Source organism: Balaenoptera borealis (genome assembly GCF_965194805.1).
Source record: "Balaenoptera borealis genome assembly, chromosome: 16".
NCBI lineage: Eukaryota > Metazoa > Chordata > Mammalia > Artiodactyla > Balaenopteridae > Balaenoptera > Balaenoptera borealis.
Genome location: NC_138872.1, coordinates 32,557,210 through 32,575,667, shown reverse-complemented (window position 1 = coordinate 32,575,667; position 18,458 = coordinate 32,557,210). Strand labels below are relative to the sequence as shown.

Sequence of the window (18,458 nt, the reverse complement as noted above, 5' to 3'; positions counted from 1 at the left end):
GAAGAAAAAAAGATTCTTCACATAAGAATGACTTTACATGTCATTCCTGGTTTGAAGACTGTGGGGACCACATGAGAAAAATGTGAGTGGCATTAAAGAACTGAGAGTCAGCGGCCAGTGTGGAACAAGCCCTCAGCCCTCTCACAACAAGAAATTGAATTCTGCCCACACCCGAAGGAGCTTGGAAGTAGATTCTGCCCCAGTAGAACCTCCAGAGAGGAATGTAGACCTGCCCACACTTCAATTTCAATCTTGTTAGACCCTGAGCAGAGGAACCAGCCAAATCTGCCCAGATGCCTGATCTATAGAGAAGTGTAAGATAATAAAGAGGTGTTGTTTTAAGCTGATAAGTTTATGGTAATTTTTACGCAGCAGCAGGCAACTAATACAATGCCTCTTCTCAACCATCTTAGTTCTCATATATGGTTAGTAATAACTTTTGATGCTTCATATTTCAAATCCTTCTGCAAAGGATAAGAGTTGTTTATAATAAGGTGAATCCATTTTATTATGGACCTATTTGTGTGTTATCATTAATTAAAGGATGTGCCTCAGATTCTGAAAGCAATGTGCATGTAAAAAAAGCCTTTTTGGATCAGGAATACCCACAAAGAATCACTACTATACTCCTGAAACAGCTTGGTTGAAAACTGGATATTTATCATAGACAGTCATTTTTCAGTAGAAAAATTTCACAGAAATTTCACAGAAATAAAACATAACTAGGTACATTATTAGCTGTATGGGACCATGGACATAGCTTTAAAAATTTCCCCTTTTCCCTGATGCTGGAAGCCCTCTATTTGCCTCGACACCCTAACTAGATGGGAGATAACTAAATGTGTCTGCTAGTCGGAAGCATTTCCTACAAAGTGTTTTATACTTTTTCTGTATCTTTAGTCTTTTCTTAAAAAAAAACAACTTTCTTTTTGGATAAATGATGCAAATTCATTTTACGAAAAGCAGAATATATTAGATGAGCAAAAGGGAAAAACATTTACCTGCAATTTCACCATATGTAGGGAAATAAACTCTCATATATATAACACTTCTTAATACTTTTCTGTGTATCTCTCTCTCTATATGCACATATTGGTATCTATATTCATCTTGATATACATATATATAATTGCTATAATTATGAATCTATACATTCTTATATGTATATTCAGGTCCCAGTCTTTCTCCAGCTCCCCATCTCCACACCCGTTTCTGCATCTGTCTGTGTATTTGTGTGTTCTTGACTTGCTCCTGCCCTGCATTAAGCCACACATGGTCTAGTGATCCATACTTCCTGGGCTGAGACATTCCCTAATAACTGGAGTCAAATATATTCCCACTTCCAAATTTTACCATCCAAGTTTTACTGGGCATCTAAGGATGTGATCTTCTGATTTTTGAGTACTTCCTGACAACCACTCCATTGCCATTCACCTGGAAACAAGACATTGTCAGCTCCTAACAAATAAGAAAGAACAAAAAAACAAACAAAAAATCCCATACATCTTCTGAGAAGTCTATTTCTTTTCCTCTGCCACACTTGCTCCAGAGCAACCAACAAAAACAGTAACAAACAAACAAAACCTGCCAGCTATTTGCCCAATAGGAACAAAATCCTTTTATGCAAATATTTGTTAAGTCTTCTCCCACTCAATAATTAAATACTGCTTTCGACTTCTACCTGGATGAATGGAGCCAATGTAGTGGAAGAGTACCACCTGTCAACCTGCCACAGCCCTTAGCGCTAGTGCACCTGGAACAGGGGTATGGCAGATTAGGTGCTGGGCTGTGCTTTCTCTCCAGTGAGATGCCTGGGTAATCAAGACAACTTCTTCAGGGTTCTCTTCCTTAGATTTCCTTCTTTCCCTGTATCACTTCCCCACTTCTTCCTGGAATCACTTCCAGACAAACCACATACCCAGAACCTACTTTTGTAGGAACTCAAACTAAGACTGGCTGGAGGTCAATGGGAGCACCTAGAAGCTTTAAACAGGGGCTCAGATGTGTGTGAGTTGGCAGCTGGGGACCCTAGTGGTCAGGAGATGGTAAACAAAGAGGTCAGTCAGGAGATGAAGACACTCATGTCTGAGAGGGGTGATGAAAGCCAACCCAAGTCAGTGATGTTCTGTCTGATCCCAGAAACATTCAAGGTGTAAATTTCATGAATCACAGGTGTGTGTAACTCTGGAAGGAGGTTCTTTGGTTATGTTTGGGGTTTTGACATATTTGTTTTTAAACACATGCTCTTTTCCTCTGCTTCCCAGTCTTGCCTTTTCTGGAATGCTCCAGAACTCTAGGAGGACAGAGCAGCATTTCACATCCTCCATCAGGGAAGGCAGCATCCTCCAAGGAAGAATGACTCCACCCTGACGGGCCAGCATAGTGACCCAAGGGCAGTCGCAGCCCAGTCCATAAGGAGGCCTGCCACGTTGCAATGATGTGTCACCTACTTGGTTTACTGGCCATAACTAGCCTGACCATAACTTAGCAAAGCTGTGAAGTTTCCCAGTCTGGGCCAGTGTGGGTGTATGGGCAGAATAGAGCAGGGGGTGAGGGCAGAGGCCTGGGCAGAATGCCAAACCTGAGAAATTTTGTGGGCTACTACATGGCGGCCTCTTGCTACCCTTACTCAGTTTGGCTCTTGCTTCTCTGATCCTCACAGGGATGGGGTTTCCAGTGCAGCCCAGCCCCCATCATGGTACCGCCTATCCCCAGTGCAACTCCAAGCTGACCTACAGTTGTAGTATCGGCACGACAGGGGCATGACCTGCACCCGAACAACCAGTGAGTCACAGCCTATGTGGGCCAGTCTGTGGGCTGATCACTTCCTGTTCTTCATGCTGGAGCCCTGCCCCAGAGCTCAGTCATTAGACAGGCCCTGGTTCTAACCCAATTATTCCAAAAGTATCCCTGTGTGAGTCCAGGGAGCCTGAGAAGCTGGTGGCAGTAAGGGGCCTCTGCTCTGGCCGCCTGGCCTCCTCTAGGCCCAGGCAAACAGGCCATACCAACTGCCTGTCCCCAGCCTGCTAGTCTCTAGATTATCAGAGCAACTTTGCTACCCATAACAATAAGGGCTGTTGGTAAAAACAACACACTGCTAAGGGAGGTGGATCAGGGACATCAAAGAAACAGAGAATTCTCTGTTCCAGTCCCCACCAACACAAAGCATCAGCCTCATTGCTCCTTGTCAGGAGCAATGTCTGGTCCACCTCTCAGACATGTCTCTGGTCCACCTCTCAGGCATCTGAGCCTGAGATGTTCCCTTCTTTAGCAACATAGGTCATGGCATTCATGAATCATTCCACTTTGTTAGGAAGTTATTCCTTACAATGAAACCAAACCTGCTTTCCTATATTTTCCATCATTTCATATGTTTATTGTATATTTGTATTTCATTCACAAAATATCGTAACTTTTGTTCAAATTTTTAAAGTTATTGCTATAAAGTTGTGCCAATTTTTTTTTTTTAATTTTTATCTATTCATCTCCTACCAGGGATTGAACCCACGCCCCCTGCAGAGGGAGCACAGCACAAAGTCTTAGCCACTGGACTGCCAGGGAAGTCCCAATAATTTGTTCTTAATTAACATTTTTCAAATGTTATTTTTGTTTTTTCCTTTTTTTCTTTGATAATACTTTTCAACCATGTCTATTTTATTGTTTTTCCTCCAAATAATTAGTATTTAGTTTTATTTAGGGGTTTTATTTGTCTTCATTGTATTCATTTCTGCTTTTTATAAATATCTTTTTTTTTCCTGTTGTGTTTACTGGTTTTTTTTTTAATTTTTTTAAATTTTTGGCTGTGTTGGGTCTTTGTTGCTGTGTGCGGGATTTCTCTAGTTGCGGTGAGTGGGGGCTACTCTTCATTGTGATGCGCAGGCATCTCATTGCGGTGGCTTCTCTTGTTGTGGAGCACAGGCTTTAGGTGCACTGGCTTCAGTAGTTGTGGCATGCGGGCTCAGTAGTTGTGGCTCGGGAGCTCTAAAGCGCAGGCTCAGTAGTTGTGGCGCACGGGCTTAGCTGCTCTGCGGCATGTGGGATCTTCCCGGACCAGGGCTCCAACCCGTGTCCCCTGCATTGGCAGGCGGATTCTTAACCACTGCACCACCAGGGAAGCCCCATTTCTACTTTTATCTTTAGTGATTTCTGCTTATACTTCCTTTGGATTTATTTCACTATTCACTTGCTAACTTCTTAGGTTGAAAACGTAATTCATGGGCTTCCCTGGTGGTGCAGTGGTTAAGAATCCGCCTGCCAATGCAGGAGACACAGGTTTGAGCCCTGGTCCAGGAAGATCCCACATGCTATGGAGCAACTAAGCCCGTGCGCCACAGCTAATGAGCCTGTGCTTTAGAGCCCGTGAGCCACAACTACTGAGCCCATGTGCCACAACTACTGAAGCCCACGCACCTTAGAGCCCCTCTGCAACAAGAGAAGCCACTGCAATGAGAAGCCTGAGCACCACAACAAAGAGTAACCCCCACTTGCCGCAATTAGAGGAAGCCCGCAGGCAGCAACAAAGAGCCAACGTAGCCAAAAATAAATAAATTTATATAAAAATAAGAAAACGTAATTTATCTAATGCCAGTCTTTCTTGTTTTGTCATCAATGCACCCATGGGTATTCATTTTCCTGACTACTGCTTTGACTGCACTCCAAGATGCTGACATGTAGCTCTTTAATTATTGTTTATTTCTGAATAGTTTATAAATAAAAAAATTTTCCTTTTGGAAACAAGAATCATTTAGAAAGCTTTTCCAAAATTTCCAAGTTAACAAAATTTTGGCTAAATTTTTCTTACTTTTTAATTCTATTGCATGGTGGCCAGAAAATATGGCCTGTGTGACTTTTCACTTTTCTGTAACTCTCATCTACCTGTCTCAAGTCTGTTCTCTGATCCCCCGATTTTTGTTCCTTTTTCACAGGATGCTCCAGTGAACATGTGCCAGCATTACTGAGCAGTTCCTGTGGAGAGAGAGGGGTGTGGTTCTCCCCTGGAGCTTCCTCCATCTTAAGCTATTCAACTGCCCCACCTTTCTGACCCCCATCCCATCACTGTCATGTGTTGACACAGGAAAGGAAAATCTGCTCTAATTTAGACATTCACAGTAGGACATGTGTGGCTTGCCTCCAATGTCCTGGGGTTCATCTCTGGAGATGTTTGAATCCCTCTTTAGTAAATCTAGGAAATCAACATGGTGCTCATCAGACTGCAGGCGCCTCCTCTCTTTTTCCTTGAAAACTGTACTTCTCTTAATGTGTTTCAAAGATAGCTTTGTCTTTTTCATGGCCCAGACCATAAACTAAAACCCCAAGCCAGTGTTTCCCACACTGTGTTCCATAACATCAGTCCTGTAGCTATTAATATGTGATATACAGAAATGGTTCTGTTTGGGGACTGCTGAATTAAACAAAGAGAACTGACTACAACGGGTACCCTCAGAGCCTCTGTATTTTCTAGTGCATTAATTGACTTAATAAGAGGAGGGGAGAGCATGGTTTTGTGTCTCAAACTAATCTGGAATGCAACCTTTCTGTGTGACATCAAGGGTAATGTTTCATAACAGACACTGCATGCCACTGCTATTCTCTTTTTTGTTGTTATTAGATGTTTATTTTTACTTTTTAAAATTGAAGCACAGTTAACACAGTGTTGGGTTAGTTTCAAGTGTACAGCAAAATGATTATTATACATACATATATGTTTATATGCCACTACTATTTTCAGATATGCTACTATGAAGTCTTTTGTTTGTCTTGGTCAAAGTTTCTTTAGCTCAATGGTTAGAGCCTGTCCTTCACTCCACCCTCTCGGTGTGCTTGTATCGTGATTCTGCAATCCAGTGTTTCTGCTACCCCTCTAGAATTCTTACTGTAGGCACATCAGATCAGCCTGCCTCCTATGTTCTCATGAAGTGCACAGATAAACCCTTTGGAAGAACAGGACCAAGGACAGAGGCTTGCAGTGTGCCTCTGAAATAGGGAGGACACACACATTTCATTGGTATTTGGTAGATGCTGCCTAAGCCAGCCCTTCTCATACTTCCTTGTGCAGGTGAATTACCTGGGAATATTTCTTAAATGCAGACTCTGATTCAGTAAGTTTGGAGTAGGGTCTGAGATTCTGCATTTCCAACAAGCTCCCAGGTGATGCTAATGCTGCAAGCCCTGGGACTACATTTTGAGTAGTAAGGTATTAGAGCACTGAGTTGAGAAGGATTCTAAGGCTACATTTGTGCTCATTGGGAAAGAGTGCCATGATCAATTAGTAATGTTTGCCATGAACAGAGGAATGAGTTGTGAATACATGCCATCTTTGTCCTACAGCTCTCTCTCTATGTTGAAAATGATTTATTATTCAAGATAGTAGAGAAAATAAAAGTCATAACTAAGAACGTTAAGCAAGCATGAAAATGGATGTCTATATATTCTAGATGGCATACATTCCAAGATGTATTTTTATATTTTTAAAAAGGCAAATTTGGACTTTTCCCTGCCATATTTGCTAGGAAGGCCCAACTCCATCTTTTCTGAAGTGGGTCATTAGGTTTTATCATAGGGATTTTTATCAACTGTTGCTATCCAATCAAAGAATTCAAAATAAAATGATGCTGCTATATTACCAAAAAAAAGAAAAAGGCAAGGTTGGAGAATGAACTTTACACTACTTTCCTATTTGTGTAAAACAATAATATACTCTGACAATACCAAGAGTTGATAAAGCTATAGAAATTTCTTATACTGCTAGTGAGAATATAAGCAGGTATAACCACTTTGGAGAACTAGCTGTCATTATTATTAAAGTTGAAGGCATTTGTACTCTATAACCCGGTAATTTCCCTTCTGGGTACACACATGAGAGAAATTCATGCACCTATGCACCAAGACCCATGGACAAGAATGTTCACAGCAGCATTGCATTTAACAGCCCCCAACTGCAGACAACTCAAATGTCTATCAAGAGGACATTAAGATGGAAAAATTAGAAAATTTTTAAGTGGAGAAATTGTAGTAAGTTTCTTTTTTGTTGTTTTATTGTTTTGTTTTGTGGTAAATTTCTAACGAAATACTACATGATAATAAAAGTGACAAAACTACAGCTATGTGCGGATGAATATCACAAACAAAATGTTGATTGAAAGAAACAAGACTCAAAAGACAATACAAGAATCAAAGGATTATACAGACTCCATTCTGTAAATTTTGAAAACAGGAAAAACTAAATTATATCACTTAGGGATATATATGAAGATGCTAAAGTTTTTGTTTTGTTTTGTTTTGTTTTTAAGGCAAGGAAATAACTATCACAGAAGTCAGAATCATGGGCATCTAAAAGGATGAGACAGTTATGACCACGGAGGGGCACACAGGGAGCTTTGGGAAGGGAACTTCTCATTTCTATTCCTTCACCTGGGTGTTGATGAGTTTTTTGTTTTAGTTAAACTCTACATGCAAGTTTTTTTGTTTCTTGTTTTGCATTTTTCTCTATGCCATATACAACACATGCTATATATAACAAACTCATATTTTTATAAACGTGTGATTATTTGTAGAGAATTTGGAGGGAAGGAGACACAGAAAACTGGTAAACATGATTGCCCTATAGAGGAGAACTGGGGGTTGGAGTATCCAAATGACAGGTTGACTTTTCATTTTATTTCTTTTTTTTTTTTTTAATTTATTTATTTATTTTTATGGCTGTGTTGGGTCTTTTTTTCTGTGCAAGGGCTTTCTCTAGTTGTGGCAAGCAGCGGCCACTCTTCATCGCGGTGCACGGGCCTCTCACTATTGCGGCCTCTCCTGTTGCAGAGCACAGGCTCCAGACGCGCAGACTCAGTAATTGTGGCTCACGGGCCCAGCTGCTCCACGGCATGTGGGATCTTCCCAGACCAGGGCTCGAACCCGTGTCCCCTGCATTGGCAGTCAGATTGTCAACCACTGCGCCACCAGGGAAGCCCCTCATTTTATTTCCTGAGTGCAGATTGAGGGGTTCTTTCTATTAAAAATATTTAATTAGAAACCAGTATCTCCCACTGCCTACCTCTCCCCCAGCTCCACAAATTAAAAAATAGCACCATTCTACTTACACATAGAGCCTGTGACTGACATTATTCCATTTGCCAATCTCTAATCTCCCTCATTTCTGGACATAGGGGAGGATTCCAATTCCCTGTCCCCTTAAAGTTAGGTATGACCATCAACTTGCTCTTGCTAATGAAATAAGGACAAAAGTGACATGTGCCACATCTAGGAAGAAGCAACTAACAATCAGTACATGTCCTCCATCTTCCTTTCTCTCTGTGGTGGTGACCAGTGGTGTTTCAGATGGGGCAGCCCTGTTAACTTGTTTCCTGAATTGCAATGTACATGTAATGTGAGTGAAAAATAAACTCTAGTTTTGAGCCACTTAGATTGTTGTTTGATACTGCAGCTTTACCTAACCTATACTGACTAAAACAGAGCCCTCATTTTTCCAAGCACACAGTTTCATGAAGGCTTGAGCTCTAAGTACTTATTTCCCCTTTGATGACCATACTCACACATCCATCTTTTAACCTATTCCCTCTAGGAAAAGATTAATGACCGTGCGTGATGATGGTGGTTTCTTTAGCTGTCCAAAAGATGAAAGTCAGATCCTGTGAAGTTTAAAGAAAAATCCAAATGGATGGTCATCTATGGAAAGGACTGTCTTACACATTTCCACATAGGTAGACTCAGGTGAGGGATAGTATGGTTCCTTGTGGGGAGGAAAAGAATGGAGGTTAGAAGAGGGACAAAGGATGCTGATGAGGCCTACTCAGTCATGAAGGGATCTTTCTGACCCAGTTCCTCTGCATTTATTTCCCCATAACCCTGAAGACCCTCCTAGCCTGGCCCTGGAGAGTGGATGCAGAACCTGGAGGAGGGTCTACCTGTCAGAATGGGGTATCAGAAATAGGGAAGAGGGGGCATTTCCCAAGAGTGACTGGGCCATGCGTGCTCTCTAATGGAAGGGACATGTGAGTTGAGGACTTAGAAGACTTAAATAACTAAGTGGATCTGAATATCGGCCTCTTCATATATCCCTGTTAAGTTTGCTTTTACTTGTTCAGTCCATCATTCTAGCCCATGGGAATTGCCCTAAAACATGGTATTATCATCTCATGTAGTAACTATTCCTTCAAGCTTGAGTCAATTACAATTTGATAAACATTTTTTCATTCCAAACCACTGATTAATACGTTAAACAGACAAGGACAGTACAGGCTTCCGTGGGGCACTTTTAAAGAGTACGAAAGTAAGACTCCTTTAACAAAGGATCCACACAATTTCTTGATTATGTGCACAAAGGTATCTCAAATTCAGATAGCTTATTACCATACAAAAGTATAAGGAAGTATTGGGATTTGGCTTGTAGCAGGGAATACTATGTAAGGCTATGGACTTTTATCTTTGAGATCCATGAGCATCTTGAAATATTGTTAAATAAATGATAATATTGATTAAGCTATAATTACTGCTGGTGATGTGTCTGAAATTCTCTCTTCCTTCTGGGCATGCATACAATTTTTTCCAGCCCTCAGGATTTTAGGAACAACCTTTGGAATGTATCACATAAGGTCTACTAATCACTTGGTTCATTGTGTTCTTTTATTTCTTTTATCATGTAGTTATATAAAAAGATACATCTTATCTTTCAGTCTAGTTGTAGTCATCAGCCTTCAAGAGGGTCCTCATGATAATCACCTCATGGTATTCTTGCCCTTGTGTAGTCTCCTCTCATCTTGAAGCAAGGCTGGCTTGTGTGATCAATAGAATATGGCAGAAGTGATGGTGGGTGTCTTCCAAAGCCAGATCAGAAAAGGCAACACAGTTTCTGCCTTGGCCTCTTACATTGCTTGCTCTGGGAGAAGCCAGCCACAAGACCATTCAGCAACTTTATGGAGAAACCCATAAGGAGAGGAACAAACTTGCCAGCCATGAGAGAGCCCTGGCCAAGCCTCCAGGTCACTGCAGTCCTGGCTGACATCTGTGACCTCAAGAGAGATCCTGGGTCAGGAACACCAAGCAAAACAACTCCCAAATCCCTGCATGGCAGAAACCATGGAAGATGAAGTTCATCACTTCAGCCACTAAATTTAGAGTATTTGTTACACAGTGATAGTAACTAATGTACAAGTCCTTGAGCTCATGGCATTCATCAATATCCTTAAGATTGAAGATTTGGCAGGGGATAGTGTAGCAAACAGATGGAAAGTTAGGTTAGGGACAAGCCTTGCTTACCAGACTTACCAAAAAAATTCTCCCAGAAGCTTTTCTGGCTAAATTCCAGGACTTCCTACCATATGCATGCAGGAAATCAGGCTCTTTCTGCCCCTAAAACATGTTTAGTTCAATTCATAAGAAATTTAGTGAACACCTGCTATGTGGCAGGTCCTGTGTGAGATTCTGGGGGTCCAAGGACAAGTCATACTGCTTTTCCTCCAAAAGCCCACATTTTAGCTGGAAAGGCAGCCTCACATACAACTAATAAGTGGGTAGTGAAACAGCAGTTCCTGCCATGCTGTGATAATGGGGCTGGAGGGCTTGGACCAGAACGGGGGCACACAGGTGGTGAGGCCTTAAGAAAAAGCAACGTCTTCCCAGATGAAGTGGGAATGCAAGGGCAGGAAACAAGCATTCATTCTAGGCAGAGAGGGCAGGCAACATGAATTAACAACCATCTGATGAATCTAGGGGACTGGAAGATTGAGGTGGAGCCAGTCTGGGAAGGGCCTTGAAGGCCATGCTAAGGAATATGGACTGTCTCCTGTAAGCAAAGAAGGGTAAGTGATTCAGGGTGGTATTAGGAGCAACCTGGGTGGTTATTAAAAGGTTTCAAGCTGGACCAAAGTTAATCCTAATAGTTTTACAAAAAGGCACCATACGCTTCTGTACTTTAGTTGAAGCTAAGAAGAATTAATAGGGACTCCCCTGGTGCCTCAATGGTTAAGAATCCCCCTGCCAAAGCAGGGGACACAGGTACAAGCCCTGGTCCAGGAAAATCCCACATGCTGCGGAGGAACTAAGCCCGTGCGCCACAACTACTGAGCCTGCACTCTAGAGCCCATGCTCCACAACAAGAGAAGCCACTGCAATGAGAAGCCCATGCACTGCAATGAAGAGTAGCCCCCGCTCACCACAACTAGAGAAAGCACTTGAGCAGCAATGAAGACCCAACGCAGCCAAAAATAAGGTTAATTAATTAATTTTAAAAAAGAAGAATTAATAAACAGAAAAATTTATTCAAAAGCTAAGTTAAAAAAATTTATAGATTAATATCAACAAGACATATGAACAGTAAACTTTGCTGTTATAAACAAGCGCTACACATACTGTATAGCACTTTGGGTCAAATATATTTAGGAATATTTGCACCTTCAGTGGCTATAACTCTATATATTAATGATATAAATATATTATCTTTGTCACTGCTTTCTAATAAAAATGTGGCATACAATTGAGTGCATGAACACCAAGTATTAATTATTAATCTTAAGCTGGTTTGGGTTCAGCAAATTGTTCCTAGTAAAGTGTAAATTTTTTTAAAGGATGCATTTATTATAAGGATATGAGGTACATCTTCATAATACAGAAATACACTAGGCTGCAGGAAGGGACTGGAACTAAGAGGATGAACAAGTCAGGAATCCAGGTCATAGTTCCTCTAACCTCTCTCATATTTGCCTTTCTTTGCATTCTTGTTCTTCTCATTCTCTTTTACTTTGTCTTCCTTCTCTTCCTCCTCCTCCCCCTCTTCCTTCTCTCTTTCTCATCTCTGCAGATTGGCTTTCTCTGCTTCTTGGGCCTTACTGCTGATGGCTGCAGTGGTGTGCTGGAACTAGGTCTTACAGACTCTTGAAAGAAAATTGTTATTTTCAGGAATTTTGTAGTCTAGCTCTTAAATGTACCCATTATTAAAAATTAAATTATAGGGCTCCCCTGGTGATGCAGTGGATAAGAATCCACCTGCCAATGCAGGGGACACGGGTTCGAGCCCTGGTGCGGGAAGATCCCACATCCTGCGGAGCAACAAAGCCCCTGCACCACAACTACTGAGCCTGTGCTCTAGAGCCCAAAAACCACAACTACTGAAGCTCACGTGCCACAACTACTGAAGCCCGTGTGCTTAGAGCCCGAGTTCCACAACAAGAGAATCCACCACAATGAAAAGCCCGCACACCACAATGAAGAGTAACGCCTGCTCTCCACAACTAGAGAAAAACCTGCGCGCAGCAACGAAGACCCACCACAGCCAAAAATAAATAAATAAACTAAATGTATATTAAAAAAATAAATTATATAGGGACTACCCTGGTGGTGCAGTGGTTAAAAATCCACCAGCCAAGGATGCTTCAATATACACAAATCAATCAATGTGATACACCATATTAACAAACTGAAGGATAAAAGCCATATGATCATCTCAATAGATGCAGAAAAAGCTTTCAACAAAATTCAACACCCATTTATGAAAAAAACTCTCCAGAAAGTAGGCATAGAGGGAACTTACCTCAACATAATAAAGGCCATATATGAGAAACCCACAGCCAACATCATTCTCTATGGTGAAAAACTGAAACCATTTCAACTAAGATCAGGAACAAGACAAGGTTGCCCACTCTCACCACTATTATTCAACATAGTATTGGAAGTTTTAGCCACAGCAATCAGAGAAGAAAAAGAAATAACAGGAATCCAAATCAGAAAAGAAGAAGTAAAGCTGTCACTCTTTGCATGTGACATAGATAATCCTAAAGACACTACCAGAAAACTACTAGAGCTAATCAATGAATTTGGTAAAGTTGCAGGATACAAAATTAATGCACAGAAATCTCTAGCATTCCTATACACTAATGATGAAAAATCTGAAAGAGAAATTCAGGAAACACTCCCATTTACCATTGCAATAAAAAGAATAAAATACCTAGGAATAAACCTACCTAAGGAGATAAAAGACCTATATGCAGAAAGCTATAAGACACTGATGAAAGAAATTAAAGATGATACAAACAGATGGAGAGATATACCATGTTCTTGGATTGGAAGAATCAATATTGTGAAAATGACTATACTACCCAAAGCAATCTACAGATTCAATGCAATCCCTATCAAATTACCAATGGCATTTCTCACAGAACTAGAATGAAAAATTTCACAATTTGTATGGAAACACAAAAGACCCTGAATAGCCAAAGCAATATTGAGAAAGAAATACAGAGCTGGAGTAATCAGGCTCCCTGACTTCAGATGATACTGTAAAGCTACAGTAATCAAGACAATATGATACTGGAAAAAAACAGAAATATAGATCAATGGAACAGGATAGAAAGCCCAGAGATAAACCCACACACATATGGTCACCTTATTTTTGATAAAGGAGGCAAGGATATTCAATGGAGAAAAGACAGCCTCTTCAATAAGTGGTGCTGGGAAAACTAGACAGCTACATGTAAAAGAATGAAATTAGAACACTCCCTACCACCATACACAAAAATAAACTCAAAATGGATTAAAGACCTAAATGTAAGGCCAGACACTATAAAACTCTTAGAGGAAAACATAGGCAGAACACTCTATGATATAAATCACAGCAAGATCCTTTTTGACCCACCTCCTAGAGAAATGAAAATAAAAACAAAAATAAACAAATGAGACCTAATGAAACTTCAAAGCTTTTGCACAGCAAAGGAAACCATAAACAAGATGAAAAGACAACTCTCAGAATGGGAGAAAATATTTGCAAATGAAGCAACTGAGAAAGGATTAATCTCCAAAATGTACAAGCAGCTCATGTAGCTCAATATCAAAAAAACAAACAACCCAATCCAAAAATGGGCAGAAGACCTAAATAGACATTTCTCCAAAGAAGATATACAGATTGCCAATAAACACATGAAAGAATGCTCAACATCACTAATTATTAGAGAAATGCAAATGAAAACTACAATGAGGTATCACCTCACACCAGTCAGAATGGCCATCATCAAAAAATCTACAAACAATAAATGTTGGAGAGGGTGTGGAGAAAAGGGAACCCTCTTGCACTGTTGGTGGGAATGTAAATTGATACAGCCACTCTGGAGAACAGTATGGAGGTTCCTTAAAAAACTAAAAATAGAACTACCATATGACTCAGCAATCCCAATCCTGGGCATATACCCTGAGAAAACCATAATTCAAAAAGAGTCATGCACCACAATGTTCATTGCAGCTGTATTTACAATAGCCAGGACATGGAAGCAACCTAAGTGTCCATCGACAGATGAATGGATAAAGAAGTTGTGGCACATATATACAATGGACTATTACTCTGCCATAAAAAGGAACGAAATTGAGTTATTTGTGGACATGAAGTCTGTCACACAGAGTGAAGTAAGTCAGAAAAAGAAAAACAAATACTGTTTGCTAACATATATGGAATCTAAAAACAAACAAACAAACAGAAAAAACGGTTATGAAGAACCTAGGAGCAGGACAGGAATAAAGACACAGATGTAGAGAATGGACTTGAGGACACAGGGAGGGTGAAGAGTAAGCTGGGACAAAGTGAGAGAGTGGCATGGACTCTCTCCGTGAGAGTATATATATATGGACTTAAATATACTACCAAATGTAAAATATATAGCTAGTGGGAAGCAGCCGCCTAGCACAGGGAGATCAGCTCCGTTCTTTGTGACCACCTAGAGGGGTGGGATAGGGAGGGTGGGAGGGAGATGCAAGAGGGAGGAGATTTGGGGATACATGTGTATGTATAGCTGATTCGCTTTGTTATAAAGCAGAAACTAACACACCATTGTAAAGCAATTATACTCCAATAAAGATGTTAAAAAAAAAAAAAAAAGAATCTGCCTGCCAATGCAGGGGACATGGTTCGAGCCCTGGTCCAGGAAGATCCCACATGCTGCAGAGCAACTAAGCCCATGCACCAGAACTACTGAGCCTGCACTCTAGAGCCTGCAAGCCACAACTACTGAGCCCCTGTACCACAACTACTGAAGCCCGTGCAGCTAGAGCCTGTGCTCCCCAACCAGAGAAGCCACCACAATGAGAAGCCCGTGCACCACAACAAAGAGAAGCCCCCACTCACTGCAACTAGAGAAAGCCCACACACAGCAACAAAGACCCAATGCAACCAAAATAAATAAATTTAAAATTAAATTATACAAATTAAAAATACATACATTTTATTAAAACTGAAAGTAATAAATACTTGAAAACCATCAATTCCTAATTATGTATTTTACTACATTTTCTATTGTCTATGCTCTGGAGGCTATTTGTGTCTATTTTATCTGTATGTTGGAAATATGGTACAATGGTATAGCATTGTGCATCTATTTCTAAGTCTGCATTTGGTTTATCTTCATGTCTGTAGCTTGAAATTGGCCATGATAGGAATATTTACACCACAGAAACTGGCAAAAATTATCATCAAGACTTGATTCATTGTTTTGTTGACTGTCAAAACTTAAGAAAGTAATAGTAAAATGTTAATAATGCAGAGTAGACCATGTGAAAGTATTACCCATTCAAAAATTAAACTTAATGGGACTTCCGTGGTGGTCCAGTGGTCCATCTGTCTTGCAATGCAAGGGATGGATGTTTGATCCCTGGTCGGGGAACTAAGATCCCACGTGCTGTGGGGCAACTAAGCCCACACGCTGCAACTACAGAGCCCACGTGCTCTGGAACCTGTGTGCCACAAGTAGAGAGAAGCCCACACACCACAACAAAGAGCCTGTGTGCTGCAATGAAAGATCCTGCATGCTGCAACTAAGACCTGATGCAGCCAAAAAATAAATAAATAAATATTTTTAAAAAATTAAACTTCAAATAGTGTATTTTGAACTCCAAAATAGTATACAATTTACATATTTTATATACATAGCCTTTGCATTGGGAATAGCACAAAAATTAGAGGAAATATTCTTCCAGTGTTCAAAAACCATCATATTTTTCAACAAAGAAGTCCTCATATCACTGATAAATACGTAAAGATTTTTTTGTAAAGTTTTGAAATATGTTTTTGTTGTTTTACTTTTGCCTTCCTTTGTAAAATAAATGAAAATTCATGTTCATAAACATTCATGTTGGAGCTATACTCACTCATCAATTGCAACTATAATTTTGCTACAAATACAAGGGTTCAGCAAAAATCAATGAAAGTTTTCTGTTAGAATCAATTGGCTAAGTGGAATTTGCAATAAACAGCATTCTATATTTTATTATCTATAAATTTTAAGCCATACATCCTTTATTTTATTTTATTTTATTACTTTTTGGTTGTGTTGGCTCTTCTTTGCTGTGCACAGGCTTTCTCTAGTTGTGGCGAGTGGGGCTACTCTTTGTTGTGGTGCAAGGGCTTCTCCTTGTGGTGGCTTCCCTTGTTGCAGAGCACGGGCTCTAGGCATGCGGGCTTCAGTAGTTGTGGCTCGTGGGCTCTAGAGCGCAGGTGCAGTAGTTGTGGCACAGGGGCTTTGTTGCTCCTCAGCATGTGTAATCTTCCCAGACCAGGGCTCAAACCCATGTCTCCTGCATTGACAGGCAGATTCTTAACCACTGCGCCACCAGGGGAGTCCCAAGTTATGTTATTAAAAACAATGATTTGCAGATTGGAACACAAAACCATAACCATATGCTGGTTTACAAGCCACATCTATAATGAAGTAACCAAAAAAGTATAAAATGGAAGACAAGTAAAAATTCTATCAGGGAGGGGGAAAGATGGCAGAATAGAAGGACGTGCATTCACTCCCTCTTGCGAGAGCACTGGAATCACAACTAACTGCTGAACAATCATTGACAGGAAAACACAGGAACTCACCAAAAAAGATACTGCATATCCGAAGACAAAGGAGAAGCCACGATGAGATGGTACGAGGGGTGCAATCACAAAAAAATCAAATCCCATAACTGCTGGGTGGGTGACTCACACACTGGAGAGCACTTATACCACAGAAGTCCACCCACTGGAGTGAAGGTTCTGAGCCTCATGTCAGGCTTCCCAACCTGGGAGTCCAGCAATGGGAGGAGGAATTCCTAGAGAATCAGACTTTGAAGGCTAGTGGGATTTGATTGTAGGACTTTAACAGGACTGGGGGAAACAGAGACTCCACTCTTGGAGGGCACACACAAAGCAGTGTGCTCATGAGAACCCAGGGGAAGGAGCAGTGACCCCATTGGAGACAGAACCAGAACTACGTGCTAGTGTTGGAGGGTCTCCTGCAGAGGTGGAGGGTGAATGTGGCTCACCATGGGGACAAGGACAGTGGAAGCAGAAGTTCTGGGAAGTACTCCTTGGCATGAGCCCTCCCAGAGTCCACCATTAGCCCCACCATAGAGCTGGGTAGGCTCCAGTGTTGGGTCACCTCAGGCCAAACAACCATCAGCAGACAAGCTGATTAAAGTTTTACTGAGCTCTGCCCACCAGGGCAGCACACAGTTCTACCCACCACCAGTTCCTCCCATCAGGAAACTTGCACAAACCTCTTAGATAGCTTCATCCACCAGAGGGCAGACAGCAGAGGCAAGAAAAACTACAATTCTGCAGCCGTGGAAGGAAAACCACATTCACAGAAAGATACACAAAATGAAAAGGCAGAGGGCTATATACCAGATGAAGGAACAAGATACACCCCCAGAAAAACAACTAAATGAAGTGGAGATAGGCAACCTTCCAGACAAAGAATTCAGAATAATGATAGTGAAGATGATCCAGGACCCTGGAAAAAGAATGGAAGCAAAGATTGAGAGGATGCAAGAAATTTTTAACAAAGACTTAGAAGAGTTAAAGAACAAACACCTAGAAAAATTAAAGAACAAACAAAGAGAGATAAACAATACAATAACTGAAATGAAAAATACACTAGAAGGAATCAATAGCAGAATAACTGAGGCAAAAGAACGGATAAGTGACCTGGAAGACAGAATGGTGGAATTCACTGCTGTGGAACAGAATAAAGAAAAAAGAGTGAAAAGAAATGAAGACAGCCTAAGAGACCACTGGGACAACAGTAAATGCAACAACATTTGCATTATAGGGGTCCCAGAAGGAGAAGAGAGAGAGAAAGGACCCAAGGAAATATTTGAATAGATTATAGTTGAAAAATTCCCCAACATGGGAAAGGAAATAACCATCCAAGTCCAGGAAGCAAAGAGAGTCCCAGGTAAGATAAATCCAAGGAGAAACATGCCGAGACACATAGTAATCACATTGACAAAAATTAAAGGCAAAGAAAAACTATTGAAAGCAGCAAGGGAAAAACAAAAAATAACATACAAGGGAACCCCCATAAGGTTAACAGCTGATTTCTCAGCAGAAACTCTACAAGCCAGAAGGGAGTGGCACCATATATTTAAAGTGATGAAAGGGAAGAACCTACAACCAAGATTACTCTACCCAGCAAGGATCTCATTCAGATTCGACGGAGAAATCA

The 18,458-nt window shown here is 40.8% G+C and overlaps 1 protein-coding gene across 1 annotated transcript in view; it reads left to right on the top strand.

Annotated features, from left to right (window-relative positions):
• TMEM230 (transmembrane protein 230) overlaps window positions 1–15,169 on the top strand; it is a 39,002-nt gene extending 23,833 nt beyond the window's left edge. Inside the window, exon 5 of the mRNA XM_082359248.1 lies at window positions 4,926–15,169. Within this exon, the coding sequence (XP_082215374.1) occupies window positions 4,926–4,958 (33 nt within the window). The 3' untranslated portion in view covers window positions 4,959–15,169. The remainder of the gene's footprint in view (window positions 1–4,925) is intronic.
• Window positions 15,170–18,458: the final 3,289 nt, after the last annotated feature.